This window comes from Colletotrichum abscissum (genome assembly GCF_030869225.1).
Source record: "Colletotrichum abscissum strain IMI 504890 chromosome Unknown Scaffold_5.1, whole genome shotgun sequence".
NCBI lineage: Eukaryota > Fungi > Ascomycota > Sordariomycetes > Glomerellales > Glomerellaceae > Colletotrichum > Colletotrichum abscissum.
Window position 1 is genome coordinate 499,138 of NW_026850431.1, and position 14,991 is coordinate 514,128.

Genomic DNA, 14,991 nt, shown 5'->3' on the forward strand with positions numbered 1-14,991 from the left:
CCTGTTAGGCATGCCAAATCCGGTCGGGCAGCCGCATCTAAGCGGTGCCCTCACTCTTCCGAACTGACAATCCGCTCGGCCTTGTGTAACTGCCTAGAGACCACAGACTCGGATTGTTTCTTTCATGATGGAGGTTTCCAGATCCCTGTTACCACTCAGCGCCTTTGTTACTGCTGCAGGAAATCAAAGACCCTTCACCACCATTACCGCCACCAGGAGCATTTGACCGAGTCCAAAGAAATGAATTCAACCTTGATCCCTTTGCCAATGAGTCCGATTCACGAGGCGCTCCTCAGTTTCTTGTGTGAGGTGGAATATAAATGAGTCATCTGCTTCCTCAAGGTGAAACAGAACAGACGATAAACTTCCGCTTCAAAGCGCCGTAATTCGCAGACTTTGAACAATACTCTACCATTCAGATTGCTTGAGTTACGCATTGCATATAAGGTGTTGCATCGAAAGTTGTTCAGCGAAGAGCAGCTTGACTATTCCTAGGGACATTGACAGCCGCTGTTTGCTTCCAGACATGACATCTACGGAGACGAAATGGGATTCGGTAGTCGCGAGAATACCGGATGACCGAGTTATTGTGTTTTGCGAGGAAAAGCTCCTCTGCTTCGACATTGACAATGGCACCGACTTGTCACTCACGATCTTCGTTTCCCCTGAGAAACTGACGAAAGCTTCTCCTGATGTCTTCATGTTTGAGCCAAATTGGCAAAATAAAGAACAACGCGTGGATAAAATGCCATCCGACAATCCCCAAGTAATGCTGATCCTCCTTGCGATCATCCACGATGAGAAGCGCTTCATCCCGGATAAGGTCTGTGTTATTCAGCTCTATGGTCTCTTGGCACATGCTCGACAATTTGGTCTCACAGGGAGTTTGGGCCCGCACCTCCAAGATTGGATGCCCACAGAGAAAGAAAGAACCGACTCGCCTGACAAGGAATACATTGCCTGGATCGCTTGGGAGATCGGCGCGAAAGAAATATACAACGAAATGGTCAATCACCTAGGCTCCATGTGCTCCGGTGATGGGAAAGGTAGCATCCGGTGGCCAGAGACACCCGACCCTATAGAGGAATATCTTGCCGAAGCGAGAATTATTGGTGAGTCTTTCATACTGTGGTCATCAGCCATTCAAGTAACCATGTATCCTGCATGAAAGTATCTAACGGAAAACAGATGACATAGTAAAGGTCCGAAATCGACTCCTAGGTTTCATGTTCACTGAGCTGAGAAAGATCATGAAATTTGGCGAGAATGATAGCAAACACTGCCTTAAAATCGAGCCCACAGACAGTAACCTAAATCACGATCCATGCACAGGCCTCATCCGAACAATGATGACTGCAGAGTCCTTGACCACCATTTGGGGAGAGCAAGGTTTCGATGTTGCTCTTCTATTCGATCAGAATGTATCAAAACATCCGGATTATTCAGGCAGTGCCACAGAATTACGAAACACACTCTTGAGTGTGGAAGTCAATTATGATGAGTTACATGACCATTGCAATCCATTTGCAGGAATGAAGAGGAAGTTGAGAGACGAATCTTACTTGGAACATCTGGACCTTGTTTCAACGCAAGAGAAATTGGACCAATTTCAAGCGCGAGCTCAAATATCGGGATGGAAGCCACAGTAGTAGTTTCGGCCTCGGTCCAGAAACATGATAAACTATTGATTCTTCATGGCTTTAGTTAGACTCTCAGAAGTTTCTATTAGAGAAGTCTTTGGCTCGTTGGTTTCCGAGAAGCGAACAATGATTGAAGCATAGCTACCTAGATCTTCGGTGTTGGAGCAGTTGTGCATTCGTTCTCAGTAGAGTCTTTCTTTCTCCGTTAGGGTGAAATTGGCAATTTTGAAGTTGGACTCAAAGGACATTCCATGATGTTTCAAGTATTGACTTATGACTTTTCTGGAACTTAAATGATTGACTGGATTTATGGAATTCAAGGAGAGGAAACTGCCGAGAGAGGAGGGCTGTGGTTGAAATTTGAGTGCGATGTCCACAGGTGAATTCATACAGCTTCCTCTATCAAGATTCACTCTCAACTTACACCGAATTTGTACTTGTTCGCTAGTAGAACTGTATCCCTCTCAATCATTCGTTCCACAACTCTGATGGGTGGTTCGCTCAGTTTTCTTCTCTCGTGCATGTAAAAACACGCAGCACGCCTCTGCAGACTCTAAACAGGTCCAAATGACTGATTGACCATTAGCTTTCTTTCCTCCTGCCCAAGGTACTCAGAACCTACCTCCGTCTAGTATCTAGATGAGTAGTGCGGCTCGGTGCTCAGTGACCCAGGGTATAAAGCGTAAACCCCGCTCGTAGATGTACCATATGCATATATACCATATATAGATGCAAGCTGTTTAGTCGCATACACTTGATTGAGGCTCTGGCCAGAACTCAGAACAAGCCAACGCAAGCACCCACCATGGCGTCAGCCACAGAGAACTCGTCTGACGTCCCCAAGGATTCCGACGAACCCAAACCCAATGGTCCCGAGCGAGCGGGGTCTCCTATCGCGACCGAAAAGGTCTCCTTCGACGATCGAGGCGACCTCACTCTCAGAGTCGGCAGTTTAGAAGATGGGAGCGCCGACGTGTTCGACTTCGTCGTCTGCTCTAGGGCACTGGCGCGCGCGTCTCCTGTGTTTCGGGCAATGCTGTTTGGTGGATTCTCGGAGTCGAAGCCCGAAGGAGACACCTGGATCGTGAAGCTTCCCGAAGACCGCCCTGCGCCCTTCTTCATTCTCCTCAACATCATCCATGGTTGCTTCAGCGCGGTCCCGCAGAAGCTGAAGTTGGATGAGCTCTACCAGCTGCTTGTTGTCACGAACAAGTATGGCATGTTATCGGTCATATTCCAGTGGGCGCCAATCTGGTTCGAACCTCACAAGAACCTCGATGAGATCTCGGAAGGGAACGAAAGATTATTGTGGATTGCCTGGGAGCTCGGAGAGGAAAGGACCTTTGGATTGAAATGTAAAGATTTCGTCCTTAGGTCCAAAGTCAACACCGAAGGGCAGATCGTTGACAAGATAGGGGTCCCTCTCAACACTTACGATTGTTACGAAGCCAATGGCATAATAGGTGGGTTCTTAAACACAAAGTTGTGGAATACGTTTGCTTAACAAGCCGCAATCAGATGACATCACAAAGGCTCGACAGGATATTCTGGATGAATTGAGTTCACACTTTCACGCCGCCATTCGGGAAGGGTTAGAAGGCCGAGGATGCAAAAAAGAACGGCCTAAAGAGCAGCCTGAATCGCATTATGATGGCTATCATGGATATGGGCATCCTCCTACCAAGACTCCTGCCCTGTCTGCGACTGATTGGAAAGCGATTAAGGACCGGTGCAACGACACTGCCCTGGTTGAAGTAATGAAAGCTGTCGAACGTCTTGGTCTTGGGAAATTTGGGGTACCTCAGGAAACTAGAACACGCTTTCTCGGAAACGTCAATGCCATTTGGTATTTGACTTCCAGCCTCCGATCTAAAAGTCAAGCGGTCCACAAGAGATGCTCGCCTTTAAATCAAATCATGGATCGATTCGAAGGTTCGAGGAGGGATTTCAAGTTACCAATTTCGGACAATAATCTCAACTACATGAGGAACCAGGCCAAGAAGACTGCCATTGGCGGGGATAGATCAGCAGAGACAGGGGAGCCGCAAAAGAAGAAGCCTAGATTCTGAAGCACGTAACGGGAAACTGAGCACTCTGATGCGGGGGAAAAGGTCTAACGCGTACCGTGGCTTTTGCGGAGAATCAGACGGGACGGTGACTGAGCAGTGACACTGCTGCTGCTTCATCAAGGTATGGCTTTGTATTATCAGTGCTGCAATATGTTGCCTCCAAACGTGGCCAACCAATTCTCCTCGCATTTGACAGAACAGAAAAGAAAACGCTACCGCGAAGCATACAGTGGGCCGTACTTCATCGGCGCAACTTCAAATACGAGCTCTTCGCCTGAGCCCTCTTCTCACGCAAGATGTTCCTCTCCTCGGCCGAGTACAGCCCATCTCCCGTCTTCTCCCCAAGCCTCCCCCTAGAAATGTAGTTCTCCTCCAACCAGTCCGTGTACCCGGCCTTCTTTACATCCACGACCCCCATGTTCACCCTGTTCCTTTCAACCTGCCACACAGTGTCCAGGCCCACCTCATCCATCTTCTCACAGGGCCCTTTCTCAGCGTGGAAGAAGTCCCTGAAAAGGGCGTCAATATCCCGGGGTGAAGCGAGTTCCGCCTGTAGGATGCGTAGCGTGTCTGACTTGACGGCGGACCATATCCGGTTGAAGACGAAGCCGACTGACTCATGGGGAAGTGCCAGAGGGTTGAATCCCACGCTCTTCATCTGCTTCTTTAGGAAGGGCATGAGGTCTTGGTCTGTAACGCCGCAAGTCATGAGCTCGACGTATGTATTCCGCGGTGGAAGGTGATAATGCGTGTTCAGCAGGCGTTCCGGCCGGGTAATCAGATGTCTTAGAGCTGATGTCGGCCATGTCGAGCTGTTGGACGCCAGGATACAGTCTTCAGGAACGAGTGCATCGACTTTCCCCAGCATCTCGCGCTTGATCTCTGGATCCTCGGGGAGAGCTTCAATGACCATCCAAGGGTTTCCACTGCACGATTCCTCCAAAACAGTGCTGGTCGTAACCCGACCCGGATGCGTCTCACGAACAGCACAAACCGTGGTGAGCGCATCCCCGACGTAGGGCATCGCAGAGGAAAGCACGCTCGAGTCAACGTCGTGGAGTATGACGGGCCGGCCCGTAGAGGCCCACATAACGGCTAATCGCCGACCGAGGACCCCCGCGCCGAGGATGACAACGGGCCGGGAAGTGGGGTCGCTAGGCGGCGTCCATTTCGGGGTGACGGGCGCCGCCGCTACTGCTTCTATCTTAGGAGAACGGCTTGAGAATGGGCGAATTTGATGTTGAGATGAGAAGGAACTTGATTGCCGGCATTGAGTTGTAAGTCGGGCTTTGAGGAGGAGTATTGCTGTCGTCGTTGTGGGCAGGGTTCTGGCGATTGTTGCTGGTTTTGTGATGCTTCGGCTTGTGATGCCGTTTGTAATGGTGAGTTGAGTGCGCCATAGTTGTTGACAGGTTCTTCTAGATGCCATTGTGATGCTTAGTCTTTCTAGTGTTTTTACTAGAGGCCGGAGGATATGTTGTCCATCTTATACTGTTGTTCTGTCACTTCTCGCTAAGCCGATGATGATGGCACTGTCGCATGATGAAGACAGCCGAGAGAGTGGCGTGATGTTGTCGACTAACACTGGGCTGACCTCAACTGCCAAGTTCGGGTCTTCGCGGCTAGGGTTCCAATTGCATCACGCAACTGGGGAACTCCCCAGATCTCCCCGGAAAAGCAAGGTCACTTGCTCGGGTAGTCTATGCCGCCCTACTACTAGCTTCCGCTCATTCCTTGTCTGCTTTGGGGGAGGGGAAGTTCATGATCCATCTCGGGAGTTTTGCATGGCGATGTGTAATGGCGTCATCTGAGTGAAGTCTGCTCAAAGCATACCAGATATGGCCCTCTCCAAGAAAGAAAGAAATACAAATCGTAGAAGTCAAAATAATTCAGTCAACGGATGATTGAGAAGAAGCAATTCAAGGATCTCTAACTTCAATGGTGTTCTTCTTTGAAGCAAGCCAATCTGACCATCACAAGAGCCCTAAGATGCACGAAAGTACGTACCTAAATCGATGGTGGGGTTGATGGTGCTCCATTCATTGGTCCACAGTACCAGGTACCCAATCTTTGTTCCCGAACAAATTCCGTTGGCCGATTCTTGCGTGAACAGCAACTTCATGACCAACATCTAACGCGGTCGCAAGCCTCCTTCCCGTGAATCGCGGATCGCAGCAGCCCAGTCACAGACGTTGCCATCTGAGACTTATTTTCTGCAGCCCGTGGCAAACTGCGTTCGGTGCCGCGTAGGCTATAATGTGCGGGATCCACGCGGTCGTTTCTTGCGACGGCTTCCAGTCGCTGCCCCGAGACGTTAAGACATGCCTCTGCAACCGCGGTCCGGATCATCTCGGCGAAGTTCGCTGTCAACCCCCGGGAGATAGCTCTGTCTTTCTGACTCTCACCTCGACGGTTCTGGCTCTGCGCGGTGACCACGTCACTCAGCAGCCCTTTCGCGACGCGTCTTCTGGGTCTGTCCTGTGCTGGAACGGCGAAGCCTGGAAGATTGCAGGGGAACCCGTCCAAGGGAACGACGGAGAGGCAATCTTTGCTTTGCTCACCGCGGCCAGTAGCCGCGGTACTGAAGAAGATGCGGTCTTGAATGTACTGCGCAGAATTGAGGGCCCTTTCGCGTTTGTCTACTTCGACGCGACTTCGTCCCGTCTATTCTATGGCCGCGATCGACTTGGTCGACGATCGTTGCTGCTCAATGGAGAGGGTGGAATCAGATTATCTAGCATTGCTGAGAGCACATCATCTTCGTGGGCAGAGGTGGAAGCAGATGGCATCTACGTCGTAGACTTGGCAGCCTGGGACAGTGACTCACTGAAGTCAAGCTCACCTCGCTCTTGGACACCAGGCGAGACCGAGACGGTAAGCTACATGTCTCGCACGGCATGCATTACGTTTTTGCTACTTACGATATCAGGTCCTCAACATTGGAGTCTTCAACATGGCACTCCCGCCATTGGATGTTCAGCCACTGTCAGCTGTGTCACCGTCAGTGCAGGCAGTCAAACAGCAGATGACCGAGTCGCTCAAGTTACGCGTTCTGAACGTTCCTGAACCCCCAGCCCACGATGCTGGCAACGACACGCGAGTAGCTGTCTTGTTCTCTGGCGGTTTGGACTGTACAATCCTCGCGCGAATGGCTAGCGACTTGGTTCCATCTGATAAAGGCATCGACCTGATCAACGTGGCTTTCGAGAACCCTCGCTTAGCAGCGAAGGCTGACAACTCCCCTGGTGCGCCAAGTCTCTATGAGGCTTGTCCAGACAGAATCACGGGAAGGAAGTCCTTTGCCGAGCTGACGACTGTCTGCCCAGCTAGAAATTGGAGCTTCATCGCCGTAGGTTCCTTTAGCTTTATACAGCTATCTGCCCTTACTGACCCTTGGCAGGTTGACGTTCCTTACCAGGAAGTACTCGAGCACCGGAGCCAAGTGATCTCTTTGATGTATCCCCATAACACGGAGATGGATCTCTCCATCGCCTACGCCCTCTACTTTGCCGCCCGCGGCATCGGCATGTCACAAAGTAGCCCGTCAGACCCAGCCGTCAAATATACCACGCCAGCGCGAGTGCTTCTCTCTGGCCTCGGGGCCGACGAACTCTTTGGCGGCTATGTACGGCATACCACTGCATTTTCAAGGAGGGGCTACCCGGGCCTGCTCGAGGAACTCAAGCTAGATGTTAGCCGGCTGGGCAAGCGCAACTTGGGACGCGACGATAGAGCCATGTCTCACTGGAGCCGGGAAGTACGATTCCCGTTCCTTGATGAACAGTTTGTGAAGTGGGCCATCGAGTGTCCGGTCTGGGAGAAGTGTGACTTTGGGTATCCCGAAGGCGACTCGGGGGTCGATCCTGAGAAGCGAGTGCTGAGGCTTCTTGCGAGGGATCTTGGCATGGGCGCAGTTGCCCAAGAGAAGAAGAGAGCGGTAGGTTTTACTCTATACTCTGAGGGCGGCTGAGTATCCCCCGGGCTAATCATTCGACTAGATTCAATTCGGCTCGAGGACCGCAAAGATGGAGAGTGGAAAGACAAAGGGAACAACACTCATTGCTCCATGAGTATAAACTGGGAGACAAGTGCTTCCCACGCCTGGCGATGATGACGTACAGATACTTCCGAGCCGGCGGTCCCTTGAACGATATTGCCAGCGACTGCGCGTTTCTGCTTTGCAGTAACCCTTTGCTTGCAGCATACGTTCAAGTTAATAACTAGGACCGCCGGCGATGATGTCGTAAAGGCAAGTCTGAGCCAGAAGATAGATGAGCTAGATGTACCTTACGAATTTAGCCAAGGATTTACGGATAATTTCGACGCTCTTCGCAATCATGGTTCCATTTCCTGAAGCTCACTTCAGCCACGTTGTTGGCCATGTCAATCAGCTTGTGTAACCGAATCCTCATTCACCACGACTGAAACTCGAGTGGCCAGAAAAAGTCTCACAGATCGAATGCCGACGGCAATCCTGTGAGACAGCGACACAGGGTAAATGATCCTACTGCTACCCGGCAGTGCCCATGCAAGCCGACATCACGCACATGTCCCAGCCGCCCCTTGCCTGAGCCTCGAGGTTTCCTGCATGGGGTGCCACCAACAGCGTCCCCATCCCGGCTTGGCAGCAGTCGCTTAGCTATTCTCAGGCCCTAGGCGACACAAATGGCCCTGTCACAGCCTTTCTGGTGGGGAAGCCACGGGCTGTGCTGTCTCTGTGTGATCCTGCTGCCTTGACGATCAACCCACAAACAACCCCAGCGCGGATAATGTGCTGCATGTTTCTCAGCCGGCATTCTTATCTTAAAGCTAGCTGGCCTTTCTTTCCCTTTAAGGTTGTCGAAGTCTTTCACCACAATGCTAGACTGCGAGTGTTGTCTGGTTGTAATTTGAGGGCTCGTTCCTGGTCACTAGATGACCAACCATGCACCATCTTGAAGGTCCCTGGGCGGCGGCAGATAGCACCAGGCGTCCGCCATACAATTCGGAGGCATCGGACCTCTCAAGAGATGATCGGCGACCGCTCATTCATGTGCAGTCCACCGACTCGGCAAAGACCCGCATCGAGCCATTAGAGTCTGGGCAAACCCAACGACCCAAGACCTCAGTGACCGCCGAGCCCGGCGCCGCCCATGTCACCGGCGCTCCGCACGGATCTTACAACAAGCTGTCTAACACAGACTGGGGCTCGGCCGAGTTGCCTCGTCACGGTGGATGGGACTACACACCAGGGAGAACAGACACAAAGTCCCATCTATCCCACAGAGAATCCGGTCTCACTCCTTCTGCACCCAAGCAGCCATGGAGCACATCCCTCAAGGGCTGGCTACCAGAGCTCATATGGTCAATCATAAGCATCGCCTCCGTCGCCGCTCTCGCCGGGGTGCTATCCCGCTTCGATGGCCAACGACTGCCCGAATGGCCGCTAGGCCTGACACTCAACACTCTCATCGCCTTCCTCGCGACGCTGGCGCGAGCTGCGTTTGTTATCCCAGTGTCTGAGAGCTTGTCGCAGTTGAAGTGGCTCTGGTATCGCAAGGCGAGGCCGTTGAAGGATTTTCAGGATTTCGACTCGGCTAGCAGAGGACCTTGGGGGAGTATTCAACTGTTGAAGACGACTAAGGGTTGGTGAGTTTTGTGTTCTAGTGATGGTGAGAAAGGTGTGGCGTGTGCTGATGCTATCCGCAGGTCCCCGAGTCTCATTGCTACGATTGTCATGATCACGGCAATCTTCACGTCGACTTTGACGCAATCCGCCGTCACATACCCCGTCCGCCTCGCGCGCGTAGACGGTGATGCGACAGTGCCCCGATCAACATCGTACTTCTTTAGTACATCCAATACCTTCTCCAGCCGTACGTCCAATCCTTAAATCCTCATCTGTATCTTGTATTTACTAAAATCCCTGTGCGCAGTTCAGCAAGAAAACTACGTTCAACAATCCATCTTCGAAGGCCTAAGCTACGATCATACCCAAGAATTCCCCCTTAGCCCGGCCCGCTGTCCCACGAGCGAGTGCCAGTGGGAAACTTACAGCTCGCTGAGCATCTGCGCCAAATTTTGGAACGTCACGGATTCGCTGAACGTCACGATCAGAGAGACGCCTACTGGGACACCGCGGGTGAAAGCCTCGCTTCCCAACGGGATATCTGCGGACTTGAGCAGCAATCACTTTGGTCTCGTCAGTCTACGGGGCACGAGTAAGCCGATTGTCTCGGATGTGGACCCTGAGGCGGCGCTGTTCAACTTCACGGTGATTTACTCCCTGCGAGACGGCGTCGAAGGCACAGTCGGAGCCACGGAAGCTGTGCTCTATCTCTGCGCAAAGACATACAACCTCTCCTTCAACGGCAACATTGAATCGCGCAAAGTCGTCGAGATCACCTCGGACGTCGAACAGGGCTCCATCACGTTCCCCTCCGGCCAGGTACGAGACGACCTACCCGCGATACGAGACCCCCTCAACCCCGATGGCGAAAACTTCCCCTACGGCGGTACCGGGTTCGGCGCGATGCAGGGCAGTCTGAGGAATGCGCTCAACGGGTCGTATTCGGATCTCAGTAACGTGCCGAGTGCACTCGGTCTTGCGCCGGCTCGGTACCTGGCTGCGATACAGTACGGCGCCAAGACGTTGGAGGCGCAGGGGCGGGAAAATGTGTCGCAGGAGGTTGTGATTAATGAGGCTGTTGCGAATATTACGAATAATGTTGCCAGGAGCTTGTCGAATCGGTATGTCCCCTGTCGATTCCCCTTACGTTGAATAGGTAAACGAGGTTACTAACGCAAGAACAGCATAACAAATGATACCACAATCGCAAGTGGGCAAGCACTCGCATCGGAAACATTCGTACAAGTTCGCTGGCCTTGGCTTGCGTTTATATCCTGTCAGGCCGTGCTTTCCATCATGCTCCTGGCTCTCGCCATCGTTCAGACCAAAGCAGCGGGTATCGGGGTGGTGAAGAGCTCTACGCTACAGGCCATGGTCGCTATCAACTCCAAGGATAAGCAGGCTCTTGAGATTGGGCTCGCGCAGGGGCATCATCAGGAAGAGGTGGATGATGTTGTTAGGAGAGGGCCTGGGATAGCTTGGAGCTTCGGTATGGGTGATCGGGGATGGAGTCTTCGCATATAGTTGTGTCTGCCATAAGGTGGTAATCCCTGGCACGCCCGCTTTATGAATACTCACGCTATTCTATCTCACGTCCATCCTTCCAACTTCTATTCCCCCAACATTATGTCACAGGTATGATTAGACCATGCCGAAGCAGCGAAAACATAGACTCCAGAGTTACAGCAATTGGATTGACTAGGGGCCTTGCGCATCCTAATCGCGTCGCTGCAAGTGATAATCAGTCTCCACTTCCCGACAACCATCAATTGCTTTAAAATTCGGTCCGCGGAGATGATTCATCCGCACCCAATGACTCTTCTACCACCTCTATTCTCGCCTTGACATCTTCCATGTAGATAGGTACAGTAGAGACAACATTCGCAATGTCTCGACAGCTTCTACACCGCGGACTCGCCGAAACAGGCCTCCTGGCCCTCGGCAGATCCCACCCCGACATCAAATTACTATGCCTCCAGCGCTTCGTGCGCATGTTCGCCTACGGCGCGACGACCTTGCAGCTAGTGGCGTACTTTGAACTCCTCGGCCTCTCGGCGACGCGAATTGGTCTGTTCATGGCGTTTACGCTCGTCGGCGACGTCTGCATCAGTTTAGTTCTCACTTCCATCGCCGATGGCGTCGGGCGGAAGGCGGTGCTAGCTGCAGGCGCGGCTTTGATGGCTGTTAGCGGTGTTGTTTTTGCGACGTGTAGCGGGTTTTGGGTGTTGTTGGCTGCTGCTGTGGTGGGGGTTATAAGTCCAAGGTATGTTTCACACATCCCTCTCAAGGAATTCAGAAGAGTGAGGTTGATTACAACCAGTGGCGCTGAAATTGGACCTTTCCGGGCTGTGGAAGAGAGTATCGTCGCGCATCTTACTACCGCTGAGGATAGGAGCGATGTCTATGCCTGGTATAGCCTCATGGGTGCGGCCGGAACTGCCTTTGGGGCGATGACGAGCGGCTGGACGGCGCATTACTTGACGACGAGTGCTGGCTGGAGCTTTGAGCATGCGTATCGCGTGGTCTTTTACGGGTACGCAGCGCTTGGTGTGCTCAAGCTTTTCCTCGCATTGCTTCTGAGCCGTGATATTGAGGCAGAGCGGGAGGAAGCTGGGGCGTCTGCGGAAGAGACGACTCCGATTCTGGGCGAACGATCGGCTGAGAGGGAATTCGAGGTCAAGACTTGGCGGTCGAAGATTGTTCCGAGGATTGAGAGGGAGAGTATGCCTGTTGTCGCTACCTTGTGCTTCTTCTTTGCGCTTGATTCTTTTGCCTCGAGCTTGACTACCCAGTATGTTCCCACTTACTCCTTTTGTGAGTATTAACGCTGACATATTCCAGGTCCTGGATCGCCTTCTTTTTCCGGTGGAAGTTCAACGTGGACGATGGAACTTTGGGCTCTTTATTCTTCACCACGAGCCTGCTGGCAGCGGCCACAACTCTAGTCGCATCCTCGATAGCCAAGCGAATCGGCAACCTCAACGTACGTGAACAACGAACCACTCCCCTCTAAATCTCCATAAGCTCATTTCACTGTCCGCTAACTTTCACTACACAGGCCATGGTCTTCACCCACCTCCCCTCGACAATCTTCACCGCACTCATCCCTCTCCCGCGAGACGCCACCATGGCCATCGTGTTTTTGATCTTCCGCGCCCTGACGCATTCCATGGACGTCGCGCCGAGAGCCGCTTTCCTTGCTGGCGTGATCTTGCCCAAGGAGCGCACTACTGTGTTGGGCTTGATCAATGTTTTGAAGACGTGCACGTCGAGTGTTGGTCCCGTAGGTGTGGGTATCTTGGTAGATAAGAATCTCTTCTGGGTTGCTTTTGTGGGTGCTGGATGTCTCAAGGTTGTGTACGATCTTGGGATGTTGGTTTCGTTCCGCAAGCATGAGCGAGAGCTACGGGATGGAGCGGCTGGGAGTGCTTAAAAGCATGGTACAGCCACTTCGTGGGTAAGGCACATACAAACCTTTGGCTGTGCAGGGGCTATCGCCATTGTTCTCCATGATAAGCTCGTAACAAAAAACCTCAAGAAGATGTGGTAATCAGTCATGTGTATTCAAGCTATCAGCCAATGCCTCCATCTTTATCCATGTCTCTGTCAATTGCTGCAGAATCTCCAAGTCCACGGACTACACATGCCAGCCAAGATCCTGTTGGACAGCCTAGGAGTCGCAAGATCCGAAAGAGCTGGCGATCCAGTTCCTGCAGCAAGCATCGAACTGGGCGGCGGTCTCTTGTCGGTTGGGGCAGTAGAAGGCAGCATTGTGGAAAGGTCCAGTGACGACGCCGTCTAGTCACGCGTCAGTATCCCGCATAAGACACAGAAGGAGAGAAAAGAAAAGAAGGCACTTACTACCGCAGCAGTGGGCGGTGGATCCCTGGGAGCCTTGGTCGTTACCGTCCTGGTTCTTGAACTACATTCCTGATAGTCAGCTCTGCAAATATTATGTCGAACACATCAAGCTTCCTTTAAGCCCAATGTTACGAGAGTGAGTGATACGTACGAGACACACACAGGTGCGAGCATCGACCAAGCTGCTGGAGATAAGCAGCATGGCAACGGTAGAGATGATGGAGGTCTTCATTTTGAGTTTTGGTAGAGGGGTTGGAATGGTAACTTGATGTTGTAATGAGTTTGTGAGATTGCGTTTGTCTACCGGTCACATTTTCTGTTCACTGATCGGCGAAGAGTTCCAGGCTCTATATAGGATTCGCATACTCGCAGAACTTCCAAACTTTTGAAATCGTGGGAATCCTTCTCGAAGACAACTGTTGAAGCTACGATACGAGAGTCCTGCAAAAGTTAATTAGATGCCAATCTATCACCCCGGAGTTAGCGGAAGACAACAATCATCACTAATAAAGCTCATGTTTGGACTTTTTGCAGTTGTAGTTGGGTGTTTTCCGTGCCCCATGTATCCACATACTAGTCTGCCCCCCGAGTCATACAGGTTTCCCTACAGAGCCACTATATCGTTGACAACTCACTCAGGGGGTTAGGTGGTGTCGTAAATCCTGCCTTTAGAAATAGCACTCAACCTAGAGAAAAAGCTAATTTAGATTATCTCTGAAAGCTTAGCAGGCCCGGAGAACAGCGCGCACACGAATACGTCGGTTTCGCTTTCTAATAGTTACCATTCAAGGTCCGTCGATCATTCTACCAAATCGGCTCAGTTCGAATTTTTCGCCTCATAAACGCGCCGAGTTCCTCCCGAGCTGCCAAAAAGAGGTCATATTCCCCGGAGTCAGCTCGGCTAAAAGCTTATATTGCCTCTTCAACGATGTGCCCTCTTGTTTTCAGCACCCGATTTACATGGTATCACGCCTGCAGTAGCATCGCAAGCTAGTTCTTAGAAATGAAGAACGCCCTGGAGCCCATACAAGGTCCGGAGAACGGTTTCCGACAGTCCCTGTCCGTGATACCCGTGGGGGAGGGGAAATGATCTATCCGTATCCATTTTCGCCGTAGAAGCCGAAGCCTCGAACCCTGAAACTCCGAGTCATGTCTGACGGTTCACTTTCCAGCCTCGAGAACCACTTGAGAAAGTATAAGAAAATCTTGGACAACTGGGGATATGCATACAGTTCCTGCTCCGGACTACGGAGTTCGGACGAATCGCTGAGCGCCGGCGGTGAAGCCGAATACTAGCGGTTTGCTTCTTTGCGCACCGAGTACCGGTCAAGAGGCAGGTACAAGATGCTCAAAAACATGCAATGAATCTGGACCAACTCAGAGACTGCTCTCGAAACTCTTGGGAGAGAGGGAAAATCCTAAGGTTCATCTTTCGTCCAGGAGAAAGCTTCTTCTCGGCGTTCGGACCGGCCCCACATCGCCGGCAGGGCCGATATGATCACTCGCACCTTCTCGAATCTCGCCCCGGAAGTTACGAAAACCCCGACCAGCTCCTTCTCTCTCCTGAACCCTCAAATGACCTCGGTGTTCAAATCTTCCGGCTAAAGGCAGCTCGACTTCTCTCTCTGTTCCTCCCTCCACAACTGCTGAACTCAAAATCATCGCCCACTTTCCTACTTCTTATCGATCCGTTGGCCTTCCTGACCGCGATTTAGAGTTTCAAGCCTCACCTGAGAGATTATACACCAACTTGATGATAGACCGGTCTCTTTCGACGAATCCACAGCGGATAGATCTGCCGTCTGCGGCGTAT

At 51.9% G+C, this 14,991-nt stretch overlaps 6 protein-coding genes across 6 annotated transcripts; 4 read left to right on the top strand and 2 right to left on the bottom strand.

Moving 5' to 3' along the window:
• Positions 1–526: 526 nt before the first annotated feature.
• Positions 527–1,168, top strand: CABS01_02671 (uncharacterized protein; the record flags this gene model as incomplete). The annotated part of the gene is made up of 1 exon (XM_060536049.1): positions 527–1,168. The coding sequence occupies one exon, from the start codon at positions 527–529 to the stop codon at positions 1,166–1,168; it is 642 nt and encodes a 213-aa protein (XP_060393961.1).
• Positions 1,169–2,445: 1,277 nt separating this feature from the next.
• Positions 2,446–3,709, top strand: CABS01_02672 (uncharacterized protein; the record flags this gene model as incomplete). The annotated part of the gene is made up of 2 exons (XM_060536050.1): positions 2,446–3,103; positions 3,159–3,709. The coding sequence occupies 2 exons, from the start codon at positions 2,446–2,448 to the stop codon at positions 3,707–3,709; spliced, it is 1,209 nt and encodes a 402-aa protein (XP_060393962.1).
• Positions 3,710–3,950: 241 nt separating this feature from the next.
• Positions 3,951–5,138, bottom strand: CABS01_02673 (3-hydroxyacyl-CoA dehydrogenase; the record flags this gene model as incomplete). Its single annotated transcript, XM_060536051.1, has 1 exon — positions 3,951–5,138. One exon carries the CDS (start codon positions 5,136–5,138, stop codon positions 3,951–3,953), a length of 1,188 nt encoding a protein of 395 aa, XP_060393963.1.
• Positions 5,139–5,965: 827 nt separating this feature from the next.
• Positions 5,966–7,779, top strand: CABS01_02674 (asparagine synthase; the record flags this gene model as incomplete). Its single annotated transcript, XM_060536052.1, has 4 exons — positions 5,966–6,583; positions 6,639–7,058; positions 7,110–7,646; positions 7,708–7,779. 4 exons carry the CDS (start codon positions 5,966–5,968, stop codon positions 7,777–7,779), a joined length of 1,647 nt encoding a protein of 548 aa, XP_060393964.1.
• Positions 7,780–8,633: 854 nt separating this feature from the next.
• CABS01_02675 (uncharacterized protein) lies at positions 8,634–12,750 on the top strand (the record flags this gene model as incomplete). Its single annotated transcript, XM_060536053.1, has 7 exons — positions 8,634–9,337; positions 9,398–9,564; positions 9,625–10,438; positions 10,529–10,806; positions 11,181–12,108; positions 12,159–12,300; positions 12,376–12,750. 7 exons carry the CDS (start codon positions 8,634–8,636, stop codon positions 12,748–12,750), a joined length of 3,408 nt encoding a protein of 1,135 aa, XP_060393965.1.
• A 237-nt stretch (positions 12,751–12,987) lies between these two features.
• Positions 12,988–13,410, bottom strand: CABS01_02676 (uncharacterized protein; the record flags this gene model as incomplete). The annotated part of the gene is made up of 3 exons (XM_060536054.1): positions 12,988–13,115; positions 13,179–13,239; positions 13,330–13,410. 3 exons carry the CDS (start codon positions 13,408–13,410, stop codon positions 12,988–12,990), a joined length of 270 nt encoding a protein of 89 aa, XP_060393966.1.
• Positions 13,411–14,991: the final 1,581 nt, after the last annotated feature.